This window comes from Pogona vitticeps, chromosome 14, assembly GCF_051106095.1.
Source record: "Pogona vitticeps strain Pit_001003342236 chromosome 14, PviZW2.1, whole genome shotgun sequence".
Classification (NCBI taxonomy): domain Eukaryota; kingdom Metazoa; phylum Chordata; class Lepidosauria; order Squamata; family Agamidae; genus Pogona; species Pogona vitticeps.
This window is the reverse complement of record NC_135796.1, coordinates 12,811,888-12,834,202: the sequence shown is the minus strand read 5'-3', so window position 1 is coordinate 12,834,202 and position 22,315 is coordinate 12,811,888. Positions and strand designations below refer to the sequence as shown.

At 41.3% G+C, this 22,315-nt stretch overlaps 2 protein-coding genes across 6 annotated transcripts in view; one reads left to right on the top strand and one right to left on the bottom strand.

Annotated features, from left to right (window-relative positions):
- The first annotated feature begins 156 nt into the window (after positions 1–156).
- TRMT2A (tRNA methyltransferase 2A) lies at positions 157–17,667 on the top strand. 2 transcript variants are annotated; one of them, XM_072983229.2, is made up of 12 exons: positions 157–265; positions 1,678–2,316; positions 2,819–2,927; positions 5,595–5,776; positions 6,714–6,828; positions 7,038–7,153; positions 8,582–8,693; positions 10,705–10,827; positions 11,497–11,572; positions 11,934–12,050; positions 13,043–13,139; positions 13,370–17,667. In XM_072983229.2, the coding sequence occupies exons 2-12, from the start codon at positions 1,685–1,687 to the stop codon at positions 13,521–13,523; spliced, it is 1,833 nt and encodes a 610-aa protein (XP_072839330.2). In that variant the 5' UTR covers positions 157–265; positions 1,678–1,684; the 3' UTR covers positions 13,524–17,667. The 2 variants fall into 2 exon arrangements, with proteins under 2 accessions (XP_072839330.2, XP_072839331.2); XM_072983230.2 differs by lacking the exon at positions 157–265 and adding an exon at positions 725–1,372.
- Positions 16,519–22,315, bottom strand: part of DGCR8 (DGCR8 microprocessor complex subunit) — an 18,324-nt gene continuing 12,527 nt past the window's right edge. For all 4 annotated transcript variants that reach the window (XR_013539221.1, XM_020809899.3, XM_020809898.3 and 1 more), the window contains exons 10-14: positions 21,671–21,771; positions 19,983–20,089; positions 18,696–18,823; positions 18,248–18,361; positions 16,519–17,797 (exon numbers count right to left, since the gene is read on the bottom strand). Coding sequence is in view for 3 of the 4 variants with exons in the window: in XM_020809899.3 (XP_020665558.2) it covers positions 17,714–17,797; positions 18,248–18,361; positions 18,696–18,823; positions 19,983–20,089; positions 21,671–21,771 (534 nt within the window). In the remaining variant the exon portion in view is untranslated. The remainder of the gene's footprint in view (positions 17,798–18,247; positions 18,362–18,695; positions 18,824–19,982; positions 20,090–21,670; positions 21,772–22,315) is intronic.

Genomic DNA, 22,315 nt, shown 5'->3' with positions numbered 1-22,315 from the left:
TTGTGTGTGTGTAAAACTAACACATGTCAATGGCCGAAGGAGGGATTTGAACCTTGAAAAAAGAACGAGACACACAGCAATGGAGGCCCAAGAGACAGTTAACGTCTTTTCTTTTTTGAAAATCAGCGTGTCGCGCGCCGGTGACGTCACGGCGCGCCGCCATCCTTCTCCCGGAAGCCACGCCCCCCCTCCGGGCTCGCTCGGCCCGCCTCGTGGCGGGAGGGGGGCGGGTTCGGTTTACTTGGAGCGGAGGATCCGCCATAAGGTGCGACGAGCAGGATCCGGTCCTTCCTGAGCTTCTTTTTTTTTTTTTTTAAGGGGGCGGTGTGTGTGTGTGTCTGTGTGTGTATGGGGGTGGACTACAACTCCCATCAGCCTCCGTCAATGTGTATGGGGGGACGATGATGGGACTTGCAGTCCAACAGCACCCGGCTGGTGTCGGGGAGGGGGGGTCGCTGCGCCCAGGTTGCCCGACTCTTGGGGGGGGTACCCACTCCGGGTGCCATCATCCCCTTGGAGGTGGGTGGGTGGATGATGGTTGTGTGAACTCCTTGAGTGGTTCGGTGGGAAATCGAGAGAGGAAAAGGGAGATGCGCTTTCATTCATTCGTGCGCGCTCCCGCTTGCAGCCTGGGCTAGCTCGGATCTCATTCTCTCGAGGTGGTCTACCTCGCCGGGTGGTTGTTGTTGTTTAGTCGTGTCAAGGAGGAGACGGAGAATGGTTAGCCTGGAAGCACCACTGGGTGAATCCGTGCCTGGTTGGCAGTGGGGGGTAATCTGATTTATAAGAAACCCATGAACTGGCAATAGGACGTCCACCACCACCCCCAGTTACCTGGAGATGTTTGGGTTCAGTCTATGCATAAGCTGAATTCCACCCTTTTCATAGTTTTGCCTTTCTTAGATGTTAGATTATACCACTGTTTATAAGGGCATAAACTTATGCATCTGTTTCAAAGCAGGGCATTTGCCCCAACTTTTTTGCTGTTCTCTAGGCATCTGGCTAAACTCTTGGTGTCAGTTTTCTAGAGCTGATATTCTTTGGGGTTTCTTAACACTCTTTGGAAGATTAATCTCTGGCCAGTGCAGTCTTGAGCATGTTGACTCATAAGTAGACAATATTATTTAGGTTTAATCAGTGTCCATATAACTGCAGTGGGGGAGAGACACCTCTTGTTTCTAACAGAGAGCTGTTTAAATGTCATCCTGTGACTGATAATATCACAGATATAGCTATAGCAAAACCCGGTTGTTATTCATTTACTGCCAGACTCTGGAACTCCCTCCCACTGGAGGCCAGGCTGGCTCCACCTTTGCAGTCCACCCACAAGCAGGCAAAGGCCTTTCTCTTTAGGCAACCCTTCCCTTAGTCAGTAAGTATCTGAGAGGGGTTTTCTAACTGGATTATTGCACCTTGTTGCTTTTAAATATGTCGTTAGCATTAATTTTATTTATTGTTTTTAATATTTTTGTATACTTCTTTTAAAATATGTGTATACTTACAATTTTTACATTTTAAATATTGGGTTTTTTTTAGCCACCTTTGGTCCTTTTAAGGAGAAAGGCAGGGTAAAAATATTTTAAACAAGTAAATACATAATAAAATTTCCCCATGGCTAAACATTTGGCTAAGTATGCCCTAAGAGAGTTAATTATGATACTCTTCTTTCCCGAATAGTTGAATAATGGAAGAAGACAATAGTGTGTGTACAACCGATGGGGAAAATGCAGTTCCTCTTGAGGAAACAGAAATGATTACGGAAAAAGAAGCTCAAGAAGAAGGGGCTGAAAGTAACAGCGCAGATAGTACAACGGACCATGCTAGTATGTACAGGTATATTAAAAATGACTTGTTTACTTCAGAGATCTTTAAGGTAGCGATAAGAAACCTCCCCAAGTACGTCAGTTGCAATGAAGTGAAGAAATTTATTGCAAAATATGGTCTGAACCCTCACAAGATAAAACTGCTGGGGAAGCAGACCTTTGCGTTCGTCACCTTTAAGAGCGAGGAGGAAAGAGACAAAGCTATGAAGGTCCTTCACGGAGTCCGGTGGAAGAGCCAGAATCTCAGCGTGCGGCTGGCGAAACCGAAGGCTGATCCCATTATCAAGAAGAGGAGGAGGGAGGAGGAGGAGCAGGAGGAGGAGCTGAGCGAGCAGGCGGCCAAAAAGTGTCCCCCTTTGGCCAAGGATGGCCGAGAGGAGCCTCTTACGAAGCAGATCGCAGACGTGGTGACCCCGTTGTGGACTCTCCCCTACGAGGAGCAACTGGCAAAGAAAAAACGCGAGTGCCAGCAAGTCTTGCTGATGTTGACCAGGTAACTTTTCAAGCAGATGCTTCGTTTTCATAACAGATATTAATGGAAAACTCCAATAACAGAGACTGGTTTTCAGGAGTCTTTGGAGGTGGGACAAGTGGAAGGAGAAGGGATTTCAAACAACACTGGATTTAAGCTTTTACTGCACAGTATCCTAGTTGGTGGACCGTGAGACTCTGCCTGAAATCTTGCTGCTTAGCATGGTATGTTGCACTAGAGGAGGCCCATTGAATCTGTGGGGATTTGGGTGTCCGGTCCTCTGCTGGTTCCATTGATTCAAATGGGCCTACTCTACTTGTGACTTAACTCTATCATCGTAAGTCACAACTCAAGTAGGCCCACTGGATTGGTGTCAGTTAAAAATCACTGCCCTGCACATTATCCGTTCAAGGTGCTTCGTAGATTGTGGATAGTGGTGGCGATGTTTGTGGTTTGAAACGACCGATGTTCACCTGTTCTTTTTCAGTCGATCCAGTGAACATGTTTTAAAATTGTTTTGCAGAGAAGTTGGAAACAACAACCGAGCTCTTCTCCCGTGGCTGTTTGTGCAGAAGGAGAAGTACGACGGTCTGTGTTCTCCCCTGGAGGGGGTGAAGGCTTCCCCTTTGCAGGTTGTGCTTAGCAAGAATGGTTGCAACATCATGTAATAGGGCGAGGGTATAAATTGTACTTCTGCATTTATAGTCGTGCTTAGCATAATTAGTACTGTATCTTGTAATTCTGGAATGACAATAATAGTAATTGTGCGCCATCATGTTAACTTTGACTTATGGTGACCCTTTTCAGGGTTTTCTAAGTAGAGAGCCCTCATTAGTGGGTAGCTATTCTCTTCTTATCTGGGTATCCTGGGATTGTGCAGCTTGCCCAAGGCTACACAGGTTGGCTGTTCTGGCAGGAGGCACAGTGGAGAATTGAACTCCTAACCTCTGGCTCCACAGCCAGATAACTAAACTATGGAGTTATCCAGCAATATTGGGATGGGTATCTTCAATCTGATAGCTTGTGTTGCTACAAAAATGTGTCCTCTTCTTGGTTTAATAGAAGAGGCTGTCAGGAGTATTGTACAGTGGTGCCCCGCTTAACGAGCACACCGTTTAACAACGAATCCGCATAGCGATGTCGCTTTTGCAATCGCAAAAGCGATCGCATTGTGATGTTTACATACGCAAAAACTCGCATTGCGATGATCTTCGCATTGCGATGTTTTTTAAACAGCTGATCGGCGGTTCCAAAATGGCCGCCACAAGTGTTTTCGCGCTGTGCCCTCGGTTACTGAGGGCATGAAAATGGCGGCGCTATGGAGGAACTTTGCTGAACGGTGAGTTTGGGCCCCATAGGAATGCATTAAACTTAAGTTTAATGCGTTCCTATGGTTTTTTTCAATCCGTTTAGCGATGTTTCTGCATAGCAACGATTAATCCGAAACGGATTAACGTCGCTATGCGGGGCACCACTGTACTGGGTAAATCAATGATGTACTCACAATGCTTTGGGGAGAGCGCCATGAAAATTAGGAATAGGCACCAATGGCTCAAGATGCTTTTGGTGGAGAGCTCCCATTGTTAGGCACATCTGGAGGGCTCACCCCAGTATAAATATTGTGTCTATAAGGTTTCACTCTCAGGGATGGCACACATGTGCTTAAACACACACACACACAATTGTTAACTCAGCACCACTGCTCATGATCCATGTCGCATTTCCATCTCACAAACTGTTCTGTATTCAGTCACCTAGATTCTTGCTTGCTGCAAGCCACCAGACAAAATAATTTCAAGTTGAACCGTGTCTGAAAACACGATTAAAGAAATGCCACAAGATGTCAGGAAAAAGGGACAAGATTGGATTCAGAAGCCATAATCCAGCAGAACTAGACATCCCTGAACTTAACATGTTTTCAGCAGCTCTCGGTGCATGTAGCTTAGTGGTAGACTATGGGGAGAAGTGTTTCAAAACTGATGATTTCAGTCAACAGATCATTAAAATCTGCCATGTTGACAAGGGCTTCCTTTATATGTTTGATCTACTTTTCTTTTTATGGGATTTTCTGGGAAAGTGCAATGTGATGCACTTCCAAAATTTAATTTGCGTATTGAAAAATACATTTTTCGCAACGGACTCTAAGATATGTGGCCATTGTGTGCATCCCTGACACAGGATGCAACCCATAACGGTTGATAATATAACTAACTAGGTTAATGCCTGATATACCCAATTCCTTTTTATAGCTAGTGTATTGGATGTTTGTCTTATCACTTATTAGGATCCAGTATGGATTTAGGATGATGCTATATTCTCAAATCCCTGCAACATCTGTTGCCCACCACATAGTCATTAAAACCTTTCATGCTGCAGAATACGGTTGTTTTTATCCGTACAATTTTTCACACAAGAAGAAAGTCAGCCCAAATTTTTTTTGCAAAATTTTAAAATGCCATCTGATCAGAATTCTGTAACAGTGGAAGAAAAGAAGGGGGGGAAAGCAAACTGCTGCTTGTATACTGCCCCATAATGCTTAAAGCACCCTCAGGGTGAATGGGTTATAATTTAATTATGTGGGCTTCACACTGCCCTTCCCAGCAAGCTGGATGCTCAATTTACAGTGGTGCTTCGCTTAACGACGATAATCTGTTCCAATTAAATAGCTGTTAAGCAAAAACATCATAATGCGAAATTTAAAAACCCATTGAAAGCCGTTCAGTGCGTTCCATTGGGCTGAAAACTCACTGTCCAGCGAAGATCCTCCATACGGCGGCCATTTTCGGTGCCTGTATAGTGAGGAATCCATCCCTAGAAAACAGTGGGGGGGGGCATTTTGAAAGCCGCGGGCATTTTGAAGCCACCAATCAGCTGTTTAAAAAACATCATTTTGCAAAGAATCAGTTCCCGAAGCAGGGAACCGATCATTGCAAAGCGAAAAAACCCTATTTAAAACATCGTTTTGTGATCGCAAAAACGTCGTCGTGAAGCGGATTCATCGTAATGCGGGGTAATCATCAAGCGGGGCACAACTGTACCTCGGAATGATGGAAGGTGCGAACCTCAAACTGGCTACCTGGGATTGAACCTGGATCACGAGCAGAGTCTTTGTTACAGTACTCCAGTTTAACCACTGTGCCACAAGGCTCCTCTATATTAAAGAAACAGTCTTTTAACTGGCCAGTTTCATGGTTAAAATAGCTGGCATCTTGTGACCGATTTCTATAAGAAAGTAGAAAGTAGAAATCTGAAGAGGCACAGAATAGATTGTTCTAAAGCTTCCTTTCCTTTATGTTTAGACGGCATATCGCAACAAATGTGAATTTTTGATTGGTATGGGTCCAAATCAAGAAGATAAAACGGTGGGTTTTCGCCTTGGAAAATACAAGGGTGGGACCTGTGCGGTAGTGGAACCGTTTGATACGATCCACATCCCTGGTGTTGCGAAAAAAGTGGTGAAGGCTTTTCAGGATTACATAAGGTGAGTCTCGGTTGCGCTGGATGATGGGGAATTAGGCTGTGCCTGCTCAAAAAGGGATGTGGTGGGGATAGTGGGACTTGTAGTTTCACACTTCTAGTTTGTTTTTATCAAAGGAAGAAGCTTCTCTTCTATTTACTGCTGCCCCTAAGCCTAAACAATAGTAGCATATTCCTCTGCCCTTTAACACCGTCTCCATTGCTTTTGTCTATTCCTGCCTCAAACTTGGGCTAGATGCTGTTGGACTACAATTCTCAGAAGCCCTAACAAGTAGTGGTGTTAGCTAAACCTTCTGGGAGTTGATGTCCAAAAAGATCTGGGGCTCTACGTTTGCGAACCAAAGTGATCAGCCCCTGGAGCAGAAATCACTTGTTGCTTCTTGATTACACCTGTTTTTAAATTTTTTTTTTTGCAAGTCACCTTAGGTCCTGCAAAGGAGAAAGTGGGGCGTAGATTGACTAACTAACTAAATAAATCTGTTTTCTTGTACTTTGCCACATACCCTTTTGAAGTCCTATATAAGTGAATCCAGACTTTGCTACAAAGCTAATCACTGGCCTGTCCGGATAAAAGGAGGCCAGGAAATCCAAGTGAGAGCCTTTTGATCTTAGAATGCGTTTTCTTTCTAAGATAAACAGAGAAAACATTTGAAGAACTTGAAACTTATTGCACACAGAATCCTTTATGACAGTGATATGAACAGATCACTGTGAAAATAAACAAGGTACATATAATGCACTCATCATACTCTGAACATTACATCTGGAACTCCAGAGAAGAAAACGTTTTATTAGAGACAAACAGGAAAGGCCACCGGGCAGTTGCATCTTGACTATCCAGAATCTATCTCATTCAATGCAGCAGAAAATAGTTTCAGTGTTATACAACTGTACTTTTTTTTACATTTTGATTTAGTAACCCAGGATGTTTAAAATTGCAGGTCTACACCCTATAGTGTCTATAGCCCAGAAACCTATGAAGGCAACTGGAAACAGCTCACCGTCCGCACCAGTAGGAACGGCCACATCATGGCAATTGCTTATTTCAATCCCCAGGTAAGTCATATGATTTTAAAATTCTGGTGGCTCGGGACTGTTGAATATGAAACCTCCTACAGCAGTTTCCTTAGGGAAACCTTCCTTCAGAGCTGCGTTGGGACAGTACATTCCTTAGGCTGCTTATTGCTTGCAAAGAACAATGGCTTTCTTGGACGCTTATTGGTTTGCTAAGCTGCTCGGATCTTTCTCCCTTCTGACATCCTTAGAAATTAAGTAAAGAAGAGCTGACTGAACTGCAGGCCTCTTTGGCAAAGTATTTCACCGAAGGCCCTGGAAAGGACAGTGGGATAACTTCCTTGTATTTTGTTGAAGAGGGTCAAAGGTGAGCATCGTGTCTCAAAAATAAACACCTGGGTAGCAGTGTTTTAAGACTCTGGGAATACCTGCAGCTGCTTGCAAGGATACCTAAGCCAATACAGTGGTGCCCCGCATAGCGAGGTTAATCCGTTCTGGATTAACCATCGCTATAAGAAAGTGAGGGCAGGGCGCAAAAACGCTGCGCGCGGCCATTTTGGGCGTCTGGCGGCCATTTTGAAACCGCCGAACAGCTGATCCACGGGCGTCGCAATGCAAGTTTTGCCCATTGCGGCAGTTGGGATACCTTCGCGTTAGCGATCCCGAAGAAGGGTTCGCTATGCGAATTCATCGTTATACGGTGCACTCGTTAAGCGAGGCACCACTGTATATAGAGCCTGATGATGCACTCAAAATCACAATGAATTAGTTGAAGCGCTAAGCAGCAGTCTATTAAATGCCCCAAGGTTTATGGAAACACTTAACTAGCAATTTATTAAGCATACCAAGTTTCATTAAAATGCTGCCGGGCAAGACCAAGAAAATTCACCTCTTTTTTCCTTAGTGGCCAAATAGATTGAAAGAACTAATTATTCCTCCCAAAATTTAAAAGTCTGTCATATTAATAAGCTGTTGCTCCAGGCAGTTCTTTCAAGAACATAACGGTGAAAAGGCATTGGATCTACATACAACATGCATATTAATTTCGAAATACAGCTGCTAGTATTTGTCGCCTGCAGATCCATGAACATTGCCATTGCTTGAGCTTGCTCAACTGCGTGTGATCTTTCATTTTAAATATACAGCTAGAAAATATCTTAAATATACAGTGGTGCCTCGCATAACAAGTGCACTGTTTAATGAAGAATCCGCATACCGATGTGGATTTCCCCATCGCTAATGCGAGGGCATCCTCACATTGCGATGGGGGAACAGCTGTTTGGCGGTTCCAAAATGGCTGCCGGACACCCAAAATGGCCGCCGGGACACCCAAAATGGCCACTGGAACACTAAAAATGGCTGCCGGGACACCCAAAATGGCTGCCGGAACACTAAAAATGGCCACTGGGACACCCAAAATGGTTGCCGCAACATGGGGGGGACATTGGAGAACGGTGAGTTTTGGGCCCATTTGGAACGCATTAAATGTTTAATGCGTTCCAGTGGGTTTCCCCATCCCACTTAACAATGTTTCCCCATAGCGAAGGTTAATCCAGAACGGATTAACCTCGCTATGCGGGGCACCACTGTATAGCCAAGAAACCTATTTTGAGTAATACAGTTTTTTTTAAATACTGTAAAGCTTTTCTGTCTCAATTGTCTATACATGCACCTGGACAAAATTGAGCAGATTAGGGATATACTGTACAGCGGTGATCATGGTTCAAAATTGTTTTATCTCCCCATCCCCCTCCCCCAACATCTTCTCACTTTCATTTCCCTCCTACTTCTCCAGAAAATCACCCAATCGTGAAGATTTAACCTTGGAGCACATTGCTGGTGATAAATACATATATGAAGATCTTCTTGGGATGAAGTTCCGAATTTCTCCCCATGCCTTTTTCCAAGTAAACTTCTAACAGTACTATGCTTAAAATGTTTTCTATCAGTTGAAGTCGCCGGTGGATTGCATAGCATTTTCACTGCCATGACAAAGACTACCAACCTGTTTGCCCTAATAGTCAAAAAGGAATTTGTGAAATTGAGAATTGGAGGGCATTATATAGTACAGTAAGACTCCCATATCCATGGCGGATTGATTGCAAACCCACCTACGGATGCAAAAAAACTGGAAAATAGCAAACCTTACACATAGATTTGTGTAATGGTGTTTGGCTGCCTATAGTGGCCAGTGCTGTCGATTACATTGTGGAAATACATATTTCTGGGTTTTTTCTTTTAACAATTTCAGACTTTTGTAAGTGAAACTGTGGGTATTGATCCTGCAGATATGGAGGTCCTCCTACCTACTAGACCTAACCTGAAAATAAGTCCTAGTATGATTTTTCAGGATTTGAATAAATGTAGATTGTTGTACATGAAAAAAAGCAAAACATCTCCTGAAAATAAGCCCTAATGCGTTTTTTGGAGCAAAAATTAATATAAGACCCTGTCTGATTTTCGCGGAAACATGGTAGTAGCATCTGTCTTATGGCAGAAGGGCACCAAAAGGCCTTGTGTCTTGTGTTATCTACACTTGTGTGGTTTTAAAAACTTATTTGGCTGGAGGGTCAGATACAGCATTGTCAGAAAACAGTGTTGTTATGTACACACCTAGTTTCAGATATGACATAGGTAATGAAGTAGTTCATGTGCAAATATCATTCCTTTTATAGTTGTGCATTTTTAAAATGTATACTCAGACATAATTTAGCAGTCCTTCTTTCTGGTCTTGATGTGGCAACCGTACATCTTGCCAAGTCCGCACAGGTGGCAGGGCATGTAATCCCATCTGCCCTACGTATTACACATGGTCTTGGCTGGCCTCCAGGAGACACAGTTCGGACCTGAGCTCCCTTCAATGGATACCAGAGAGGGGTACAGTGGTGCCTCGCTTAAAGATTTTAATTGGTTCAAAAAAATTCATCGCTAAGTGAAAACATCGCTAAGCGAAACGCGGTTTCCCATTGAAATGCATTGAAAACTGGATAATCCGTTCCAATAGGAACGAATTGCCGTCCTTAAGCGAAAATTGCCATAGGAAACATCGCTAAGCGAAACACAGTTCCGCAACTGAAATGTATTGAAACCTATTCAATGCATCTCAATGGGGGAAAAAATTCAACAACAAATTTAAAAAGAGCCAGAACAAAGTCAAATTTGGTTAACAGAGGGCTTATTAAGTGCACTTTATGATTTCAAACATTTTAAACAGTAAACTTTAACTTTATAACATTTAAAAAACAGCAAACATGAGGCTGTTTAAACCATTGTTAAGTGAAACAGGGGACCCAAAAATTTAATCGTTATGCGAAGCATGGTTCCAACATCACTAAGCAAAAATCGCCCATAGGGACCATTGTTAAACGGAGCGCAAAAATGCTCTGAAAAAGTCATCGCTAAGCGAATTCATCGTTAAACGAAGCGCTCGTTAAGCGAGGCACCACTGTATTTGATCAAAGGGTGTCTGTGCTTTCATAGGGAGGTTCCACTCCTGCTTATGAAGTAGAGAGATTGGTCCAAATTAGATGTGACAAGAAGCCATGGTTCATTGTCAGATCTCATCCAGGTTCTATTTTGTATATTGCTCCTCCTTAGCCTCTAGAGTGTGTTTGAAAGGATTCACTGGTGTGACACTCTTTTGCATGATGTACCCATGTTCTAAAGTAAGCTTTTATAGATACAACTTCATCTTAAATACTGTGCAGGAGATTCAGTCCCCACTTGCCTTGGGGGTTCTGTTTGACAACGGCAGCTTTCTTGGGGCTTTGATCTGCTTCTGCTGGATTTATTTATTTATTTATTTATTGGACTTATATACCGCCCCATAGCGCTACAAGCACTCTCCGGGCGGTTTACAATTTTAATTATACAGGCTACACATTCTGACACTATTATATGAACACTGGAATTTCACAGGTAAACACACTGGCTGCTGAGGTTCTGTACTCGGTCATTCAGGACTGGGCTCAGGTGGACCAAGACACAACCGTGCTGGATGTCTGCTGTGGAACTGGAACAATTGGAATTTCACTTGCCAAGGTAAAAATAACATATTCAGTATCAAGGAAACTAAGTCGTCTATTTCGTGTTCCCAAGAAATTAGTCTAGCTTCAGAATCCTTATTGTTGTTAAGAGACAGATAATACCCAGAACACTACCGGGCTATAATCAATCTTGTGCCATCAAATGGATTCTAATTTATGGCAACTCTTTTCAACATCTTCCAGGTAGAGAATACACAGACGTGATTTCCCATTCCCTTCCTCTGAGGGCACTCTGGAACTGTGCAGCTTTCCTCTTCTCCCATGAGGTGCAATGGGGAATCGAACTCCCAACTTCTGGCTCTGCAGCCAGATATCTAAACCACTGCACTGTCCACCTGACTATATGAGTTACATAGTTAAATTCAAGGGTTTTCCTGGAAGGTTCAAAACTTTGAATTGTTTTCCCTCTTGCATTGAAGTTATGGATTTAGGACATTAACTTGGTGTCTAAAAGGGGTGGTAACATTAAAATGTCTGAGATTTAAAAAAAAACATGGGCAGTTCAAGAGCAGCTGAACACAAGGCTGGCCAGGACCCTCCATTGTAAAGTTTGCTTCAGAAACTGCCAGAGCAGAGATTCTACAAAGCACATATGATGTTGCTTGGAATTCCCAAGTCTGCTTATGTTTTGTGCAATGTGCACGTTGCTGCTTCTGTCTTGCAGAAAGTGAAGAAAGTTACTGGAATTGAGCTTTGTCAAGAAGCTGTGGAAGATGCCAAAGCCAATGCTCAGCTTAATGGTAAAATAAAGCATAATGCACAATCATAGTTTTAGAGTGTTCCTCGTACCTGTGGATCTCTTTCTATTGCCATAGAAAGCATGATTCTCCAAGTCACAACAAAATGATTTGGAGTTTGAATGTTAACATTTAAAATATTTCTGGGGGCGGGGAGGACCGAAACCTGTTACTTTGAAGGCACAAACTCGCTTGTTTCTTTCTGCACAATCCTCCCCTGTACAAAAAGCATGCGTGCTTCTGGGTAGATGCTGATGCCGTTAGCACGTAAAACCAAGTTAACATTTTTACAGCATGAAGTGTTGATATATTTGCTTACACTGAATGATTAGCAGACACAGGCTTCTTGTTTCCTTCCTTCTAGGGCTAAGTAACGTTGAATTCCACTGTGGAAAAGCTGAAGATCTTGTCCCTCATCTTGTTAACTCCTTGGCGCTGGAGAATTCTGTTACGATTGTGGATCCTCCACGAGCAGGGTTACGTAAGTTTGGTTCAGTGCCCTTTATTGGCGTTCAGGGATTTAGGATAGTGCTGAACAAGAGATGGAGATATAGAACAGAGGGGCAAAAGTAAATTAAGAGATGTGTTCCTTGCTGTGAGAACTACTGTGGCTGTTTGGGTGTTTGTGCGCTGTGCGCTTTCCTAAGAAGGTGGAAGCATCTGAAGGAGCTGTGGATGTTTCCAAAGCTGCCTTTGGCATTGCTTTCATTGTGGGCTTGGATTGTCTGTTGAGATCTATGATCAGGAGAGATACAAAGAATGAAGAAGTAAATGGGTGTGTGTCCATGCATATATAAAATGCAAGGGAAAGGTCCATCTGGAAGATAATTAGGCTAGAAGAATGGAGGCAACACAAAAGGTTCTCGTTTGGGTGATACCAGCAGTAAAAGATTGCGGTGGGAGCAGAAAGAGGTGTGACTGATGCGACGCCTACCGTTTTCTGGGCAAGGAAAGAGCGGAACCTGTATTGATGCATTCCCCCTCTGCACCACCCACAGAATGCTTCAGGGTGGGAAGAGTCAAGTACAGTGGTGCCTCGCATAACGAGCGCACTGTTTAACGACAAATGCGCATAGCGATCCGTTTTTTGGGATCGCTAATGCAATCGCATACTGATAGTTCCAATGGGCAAAATCGCTTTGCGACGATCGGTAAGTGTTTTGCTTACCAATCTTCGCATTGTGATGTCGGGGGAACAGCTGTTCGGCGGTTCCAAAATGACCGCGCGCAGCATTTTCGTGCCCTGCCCTCGCTTACCAAGGGCGCCAAAATGCCTGCGCTATGGAGGAACATCGCTGAACGGTGAGTTTGCGGCCCATTGGAATGGTTTTTTTCGTTCCATATAGCGATGTTTCCCCATAGTGACGGTTAATCCGAAACAGATTAACCTCGCTATGCGGGGCACCACTGTATTTAAAACAGGCCCGCATACAGTACAAGATTTAATTCCAGTTTTTGTCTAAATCTTTGCAGATTCCAAAGTCATTCTTGCCATCCGAAAAGCGGAACAGTTAAAGAAGCTCATTTATGTCTCCTGTAACCCTCGAGCTGCTATGAACAACTTTGTGGAGTGAGTTTACAATTGAGCCGGTGGGGCATGTGTTCTTTTTTTTTTCTCAGAAGGGATAGCTGACATTTCTTAAAACAGGTTGTAGCTTTTGGCAGTGCTGTGTTGTCAGTTCTGTCTTCCAGAATCCGAAATGGAAAAGGAGGAGGTTTTAAAGGGCAAGCTGGGTACTAAGGCAGCAAGTGTAAACAAGCTTAGATTTTAACCTCCTATTCGCATGTTTTCTTTGGTAGTCTTTGCAGAGCTCCTTCGAACCGCGTCAAAGGAAATGCTTTTCGTCCCGTGAAAGCAATGGCAGTAGATCTCTTCCCTCACACCATGCACTACGAGCTGCTGTTTTTCTTTGAAAGGATGGAGCACCCAAGCACAACAAAGCAGCCACTGTGAAACGGGAAGCAACTGGGTCTGTGGAAGATGACAATGCAAACTGGCTCCAAGAGTCTGCAGCTACCGAATGTTTTCACTAAGGATGGTTGCGGGCTAGTTAGTTCCTATGAATGATCTGTTTTCCCATTTTGATCTTGGAGCAGTTGCCATCATGCTCTTCCAGAAATTCTGACCAGCTAGCCAGTTCCCAGGACTTCAAAATGGTGGTAGTATTTAAGGAAGAAATAGAATAAAACTCCAGAGGAGTCTGGCTTAGGCAAAAGCCGAAAGTAAAAAAATTTGAGGACGTAAGTAACTGGATTTTGGTTTTCTATCAAGACTGCTTGAAGTCATTACAGAATTGTGCCAAATGAGGACTACTACAGCTATGCAAAGCAATCCAATGGATAACAAACACTGAACTTCAACTTTAGCTAGGAACAAAGAGCCATGGAAGGGGGCAGAAGAAAGGCTATTAATATTCAGAAGTAGGATTTCTATATTTCCATTTGTTATGGCAAATTGAATGTTAAAGTACTGAATCAGTCTCCCCAACTCTTACGCTCTCCTATTGTGCTGGACTTCAAAATGAAACAGATTGAACACTTTTAATTTGACAAATTCCAGATCAAGCCTGAGGGATCCATGACAGGTACCTCTCCATAATTACCCCAGGTTCTTGTTCCTGTCTATGATTGTCTAAGAACTTTATAAATAGCCCAGACTTGGTTAGTGTTTCAGCAGCATGTGGTGTATAGCCCTGTTAAAGACAACCAGGTGACGATCCTCATTAAATATCCACAGATCCACGATAGATCCATTATTAAACAGAGCATGGCCCCCTGGAGAAAAAGAAATTGTTAAAAGGCAGCAGTCAAGGAACAACTGTAGTATCAGTCAATCACAGAATCTTATGCAATATCAAACTTTATTGCTCAGACTTCATTTTGAGGGAACACACAAGTACTCAAAAGGACCTAACACAGAGGCTCAATGAAATAGGCTTTGTAGTTGCACCAACTGATCACTGGAATCGAGGAATTGTACTCAAACAGAAAATTCACACAGCGCCCAGGAAAACAAAGTTGGACACATTCATTTTCAAAATACAATAGTTAACTGATCACTGTAAATTGTTCCAAATGGCAGACAGGCTAGCTTAATGAGGAACTGTCCCCACAGACAACTACAGGTAGTGATTAATGTCCCAGTTCTCCCACCAAAACCAAGCATACAATAATGTAAACTGCTTCAAGAAAATGTTTTTGCAAATGTGGAAAATGCAAAAAAGAGAATGTATTTCCAGCAGACAGGTATATTAGAAGTGTTAATTAAGCAACTAGTTGTTTTATACTGGGCAGCATCTGATTTTCACCAAAGCTAGTAACCTTGCGCTTAGTACGAAACATTCAACGAATACCTTATAGCTCTTAAGCAGCACATAATATGCAAAGCAAAAGCTATTTCTAGAGAATGGAACAGATGCATGTTAGTGAAGCTTCTCCAGATTAATGTATTGTGCTAATCAAAAGGGGAGCCTGAGGTGGCTTTGCTTTAAGCATTTTAAGCATTGTTAGAATCCAAACTACTGTATTACAGTTGATTAAATAGAAGAAACGGCCACAATTACAAGAATCACACAACACTCTGATGTCTTGAGTTATACTGTTAAAGTATCTGTGCGGAAGCTGGAGTTAATGCAACAATCTACCTTCTATCGCAGCAGGTTATGTGCAAAGGCAAGACTGTTCACACCTCACACAATAGTAAATGTCAGAAATACAAGAATGCTTTGTGGGGACAACAGCAGTTACATTATTTGTTCCAGCAGTTAAATTGTGCTGTCTAAACATCTTGCCAAAGAGGCTGTAGCAAAACATACAATTTTTTTGTTCAAAGAATGCATAATTTGTACTAGCCTTTGGTTCACAATGTCCTATCAGGATGTTTTAAGGGCAGTGGTCACCTCTGTAGGATTCTGGTCTTGGCAGACTGAAACAGAACGGTCAGTGTGACAAGCACAGAATGGGACCTCTATGGATAACCTGTAAAACATACTAATGAGGCAGGGGGACAATCTGTCCTGAAAGTGCTGCTGAAAAGGCATTTCTTTGCATGAAATGCACCTCTAAAAACCTTTCAAAGGCATTGAGGAAAGTCTAATTTTTTAGTATTACCCCAGTGATATGCTAAATGAGACAGACTGAACCACACTGTAGAATGGGCAGTGCCCTTAGAACAGCATGCCTTCAAGAAGAGATGCCGACTCCCATTCCAGAAAAGGCCATTCATTTGCAGGGAATGGCAAGTACTGTCTGTGCAGGTTTGTGTGTGGGGTGAGGAGGGTGGAAATTATCTGCCTAAAGAGAGGCAGCTATAAGTCACATGGACACACTATTTCTACCAAGACCACCAGGTGGATGCATGGCATATTGGAAAAATATCAATTTGCATCCTGCAGGTCAGAGGAGAAACATCCCAGCATTCTAGGCAAACGTTCAATGGCATTTAATTAAATGTAAAGTTTCCAGTGTAGTACTTTATTTATTATATGTAATTTCCCATGTATACAATGTGCTCTCGGTACTGGAGGCAGGAAACATGGATTAAATTGTCCAGCAATAATATACAACACTTCCATGGATTTCACAGTAGGAACGGACATGCAGTCTTGGTAATGCACAAATGAATGATGTACCAAAAACCTCCAAGTAGTGTCCAGAATTAACTTGCCGATTTACAAGTGGGCTTCTGTACTTACCCAACGAGTGAGCTGAGTACGTAGTTCACTAAGGTAACCACCTTATTTATACAGTTAATTGTCGCATGTGTTGGAGAGGTTTAGAAAAAAGCTTAAATTAATGGGATGGGGTGGATACCTACCTATGCTAAAGTTTCTGAATTATTCCCAGAATGAATTTTTCAGTTGCCACAACTTTTTAGAACAATGTTTTTTCAGCTCAACGATCTTGTAGCGAAGTATGGATAGCTCAAAAAAATGTATATAAGACATAAATTGCATATCCATGTTCTTTATTTCATTTCAATACAACTTATTCAAGTCTTATAGAAGACCTCCCTGATGTACTCCAGTTTACATTCTTATAGTTCCCACAGCAGAAACTACTCTGCAAATGCTAAACATGTAGTAAAACGAAGTCAGTGACAATTTTTAAGGACAAATTAAAATTACTCCAGTGATTTTTTTCCCTAATCTCAAAGAATCAAGCCAGGCCTTCAAATACTTTCTAGAACCATTCCCACAATAAAATCTTAATTAGATCCAGCTGGGTTAAATAAAATTATATTGTAGAGGATTCTATGGGAAACCTCTGTATCTGTCCACACAGCGGTTGTTTTTTTAATGGCAGAAGAAGCAAGTTACAACGCACTGCTGTTGCAAATTCTCAGATTATTCTGGTGCCTCTTGGCACCCGTATGATGGAGATGGCAGGGCAGCCGCACTCGCCCCCCCCTACACCCAGAGACAACCAAGTGCATTGTGTCAGGCAAATCAAAACATAATTTTCTCCTTCTCTTAAATGTTAACCTTCACGGCTTCATCTGCTTTCAAAATGACACATACACACTATTAAAGGGCAGACACTTTGGTGCTCAACACTGCCATGGAATAGTCTTACTGTGGAGACAAATTTTAAATGTTCCTAAACCTTTAAAAAAAGAACAATCAAAACTACTGGCCTAACCTTCACGGCATTGCTTGTTTTGATACAGCTGTCAAAAGTGTCTGATCAGTGCATATTATTCTGTGCTGAAATGCAAGAAAGCTCCTTAAAAAAATTGTCAGCATATTCATATAAGAGGCTGCACAGCTGTATTCCTGTTATACATTCGTTCCACTCTTTACAAAGACATTCTGAGTTTTATTTTCAAACAGCAATTCAAGACAGCATGGATACATGGGGAAACGCTTACTTAACCTTATCCTGCATGAACAAGCCTGCTACCCACATTCTACACATTGGCCCTCCCAGATTTTTGCTCTCTTCAATAATGTATGCCTTGGGAGGTTTAAAAAATACCAAGTCTAATACTATCCTCCTGATGATGCAAAAGAAGAATGCACATTTGAAGCTGCTTGGATTGTTACATTATTTTGCACTGTGAAGCAAACCAATTCTTAATTAAATAGTTGGAAAAATTAGTTTTCTTCACTTGATTTATTGCTCCCCAATTGTTACACTTCCTGGTCACACATCAACAGTACACAGCGGTTCACTGCCAGGCTGAGCAGATTCAACAATTGTCATCTTGGGTTTCTTTCTTGTTTCCTCCTAAAAAAAGCAAGAAGCCAAACATAATACTATGTAAACACATTCCTTTTGGGAGATGCTGATACTTAAAAAACATTATATAGCAAAGTATGCAGATGTAGAATTTGTACTTAGAGCCCATGGCATGCTACTCATTACAAGAAAAAGGCTTGACTGCAAGACTAACGCTTTGCCTGAAACTAGCAGGCACAAATACTGTTGCTCACACAACGTAATAATCAAGGATACTGGAAAAATCTCACTCAAGGTCAGTACATATGAGTCGAAGTGGACACCCTTTCAGCTTCATGTTAGCTCCTCCTGAGAGCAGGACTTGCTAAATACAACAGTTACATTTTTTTTAAAAAAAGGATACTGCCCCTTCATACAATCCTTTACGGAGTGACAATCAGGATGAGCAAATCTTCAGATGCTAACGGTGGTTTATGAGATTACTAAGCATACACTCACCCTTTCTTTTGCTAGTTTCTTCATTTCTTCCTGTAACTTGTTCAGTATGTGTAAATTTGGCTTGTTCTTTTTGGCATACTGCTGAAGCTCTATCACACTTTTATCCGACGTCTCCTGCATAAAAATGCAATAATTAAAGACTAAAGGAAGAACTCACGGGGAATAACTTCATCTATCAGAGGAATAAGTTTTTTTTAATTACTATGCTTAGCAAACTAAACTTAAAAGAAATGGCATAAGAACAATGCATCTCTGCTATGAAATGTAACTGAATAAAGTGATACGTTTTACTATCCATTCAGCTATCAACTAACAATGTTCATCTCCTGATCAGTTTCCTGACATATAATGCCACATAAAGCAAGATTATTCAGACTTCAGCTGCAGTGTGTCAAGATAAGCAGTGGCTTAAAATCTGATGAGCCCAGAAAACAAATATAACTCTTACCTGCTTAACCATCTTACTGCTCTCTCTACCATACATGCGCAACAAAGAGCCCCAATTTTTCACATGTGGATGAAGCAACTGAAGTATTTTCTGAGAAGCCAACTGTTTTCCGACTCTCTTGTTTTTACCTGCACAATCACAAGATTAGGAATCAGCCCCTTTTGTTTGTATGTACAACAAATGAAATCAAAGCAGGAAGTGTTTTGTACTAATTAATTCAAAGACTGCATCAGCTCCTTCTTAGTTACAACATGAATTCTGAAGCCAGCTTTGTTTAATTATACTTGTAAATTAAGAAAACAAAACTAATCCAGGCTCTGCTTAGCTTTGTGCAGTTTCAGAACTATTCACAAACAGCACCATCCTCCTTTAGCTCATGTTTTTTATTTATTTATTGCATTTATACCCCACCTATCTAGTCATTTCGACCACTCTAGGCGGCTTTTTGCTTTTCATCACCCACCAACCTTGGTTATGAAAAGCAAAATAATTTTTTTTAAAAAAAATTGGAAGAGTGAGTGGCTCATGAATAATGCCACCTTGAACCTTTTCCAGCATCAGCATATTAGACAATGATTTTTAATAATTATGAAAATATGAGGTTAACTCCAGATTTGTTATTTGCACTTAAATCTCATTTACTTCTTCAACAGAACTAAAGTCAATATTTTACTGTAATATTAATCTGGATCTAACCCATGAAGTCTAACATGCACTAACTCAGAAAGGTTATGCTATCCATATCAATGCACTCTAAGTCCTCTAAGATTTTTCTAAACTTTACCTGGACCAACATTAAAAGTAAGGAGAGAGCAGCAGAAATCTCTCAATACAATTCTTTCTTTTTCATAGGATGTCATTACTGGGTTGTTAATAGAAAACAAAGAAAGTCACAGATAACCTGCTTAACAAAGAAGGGAAACACTAGCATTAGGAATCATTCACAGGGAAGACAACCCATATATCACAAAAGAAAATGGGGCCTGCAGTCCTCTGTTTTTACTTTCCACTAAAATTTGCCTTTTGCTATTCCCATTATTTGGAACAGTACCAAAATCTTAGGAAAAGCATTTTAGTTTCTTAGCCTTATGTCCTACAATACAGGTGCTTCTGTTATTAATTCAAAATAATCACAGCCATCACTATACACAAGAATACAGGATAAGCAGCAAGTTAAGACCTTGGAAAAATAATTCTAACTAGATTTTGGACAATGAAAAAAAGAAGATGTAAAAGAGGTACAATACCTCCCCCCTAAAAGGGAATAAAATCAGCCATCATACTTACACCAACCACGCACAGTGTGCTTTCCACATGTCATCACATATTCGCTCTTCTGATTTTTACCAGGAATCACCTCAAACTTTATAGACGTGTCACCCATGCCATGATTTCTAAACAACATACAGAACATTCTTAGCATCTTAGCCAAGGAGTCTGTTAAGCCTAGCTGTGTGTCAAGCCAAAATTCTCTCAGAAGTCCAGGACTTCGACTAGTGAAAAACTATCTGTAGAAGTGAAACTCATTATCTACTGTTTTCAAGTCAGTATTTCTGCCAACCTAATGCCTTGCCACTTGTGTCGGATCTTTTTGGTCAGCCAAGGGGAAAAAAAGTAGGCCTTTAACATATGAAGGGAGAAATAAAAAACAGACATTCCTACTGAAGTCAAACATTTTAACTCACAGTGGCACCTTGTTGAAACATTCTGTTTGAACTTATCTTCACTTCCACATTCACCTACATCTTTTATTCCTTGCCATGTTGTGCCTTATAATTTTAGCTAACATTTAAGCTAAATTAGGCCAATCTGAATCAATGGAAATTACAGAGAAGTTGACTCACAAAATGTCCAAGTATTCAATGAGCCGACTCTAACGCAACTTACTATACTAAGCAACAGTATTTCAGCCACACAAAAGCAATTGGTCATTCTGGAAAGATAAGTGTTCAATCACTGATGTTACCATACATACATACAGAAACCTTTATTGGCATTACATGTTACCATATTTGCTTATTTATCACTACAAGATATACAAGTCTATTTGAATCCTTTCAACACATCATCAAGCTTTTTAAAAAAGAAAAACTCTCCACCGCATACATAGCAAAGTGAGCATTCTGGGTTGTAATAGAAAATATTATCAGCAGGAAGCTCACTTTTCAGGAAGCTCCATCTTTAACTGGCATTACACTATAAAATGAATAATTACTGCTGACCTCCCTGGGAAAATATTCAACTACTGATCTCCCTCCAAAAGTATTTATTGTACCTTCATGTGAAAGCATATACAGTGGTGCCTCGCATAATGAGCGCACCGTTTAACGAATCCGCATAGCGATCTGTTTTTTGGGATCGCTAATGCGATCGCATTGCGATGTTTTAAGTGCCAAAACATCGCATTGCGATGATCACTAAGCGTTTCGCTTACCGATCTTCGCATTGCGATGGTTTTTTAAACAGCTGATCGGCGGTTCCAAAATGGCCGCTGGGTGCCTAAAATGGCTGCCCGCAGCGTTTCTGCGCCCTGCCCTCGCTTACCGAGGACGCGAAAATGGTGGTCGGATGGGGAATCTTCGCTCAATGGTGAGTTTTCCCCTGATAGGAACGCATTAAACAGAGTTTAATGCGTTCCTATGGGTTTTCCCATTTCGTTTTATGATGTTTCCGGATAGCAACGATTAATCCGGAATGGATTAATCTCGCTATGCGGGGCACCACTGTATTAAAATGGCTGACTGCAGTGTCCAGTCATAACTCATAAAGAGTGGATGTGCAGCAATAAGGCTTTTAAAAACAGCTATCAGAGGTGAACAGCTACCTTCAAGCATTCCAAGGCCAGCACTGCTCACTATTTGTGGGTTATGAAAAGACAAATGAGGAAATGAGACTGTTAACTGGTCTTTACCAATACCTGTTAAGATAACTTTCCCAATCTACAAACCGTATTAAAAAGGAACACACCACCTTACCTTTTAAGGCACTCATGGAGAATTTGATATGGAGATAGGAGTCCAGCCTTACTGGTCAGTTCGTATACCCGTGAGTCCTCAATACTGATATGGTTAAAATACTGTAACAAAAATTGGCAGGTCTTCATTCAATGGTCAAACAGTAATTTATTGCCTAAGAACAATTTAAAAGGTTACCTTCAAACACATTATAAATTTTTATTTGGAAAATAATTTATTACAATATTAGTAAATATTTCAACACAGGACAGCTGAACACACTTCTGTTTTTTTAAAAAAATGAAGGCACTGAAAACTGGTAAAAATAGGTGCACTGCAATCCTGTCCTTTTCTGCTCAGAAGTAAGTCCCACTGAATTCAATGAAATATTCTTCTTAATTATAATGACTATAATTGCAGTCTAGTTTTAACATGAATACATGTTTGCTTTCTGGGGACAGTTAGCTTAAAAAACTTTCAATGATTTGACTGTTACTATTTAAAAAATATTAACCTGATAATTAGAATGTTATCTCAAAAGCACACTTAATTCTGAAACACAAAACCGTATCATTACCGAAAGAAAATGAACACACTGGCATTTTAAATTAACACAAAACAATTGATTAGGTTCTGTTTGAAGTCACAGTCTTACACACATACTTG

Bases quoted from the DNA above. Each gene is read 5' to 3' on its own strand.
- TRMT2A (XM_072983229.2), top strand. From the start codon at position 1,685: ATGGAAGAAGACAATAGTGTGTGTACAACCGATGGGGAAAATGCAGTT. The intron at 6,829-7,037 runs GTAAGTCATATG...TGACATCCTTAG, and splicing joins TTGCTTATTTCAATCCCCAG to AAATTAAGTAAAGAAGAGCT. The intron at 8,694-10,704 runs GTAAACTTCTAA...GGAATTTCACAG, and splicing joins CTCCCCATGCCTTTTTCCAA to GTAAACACACTGGCTGCTGA.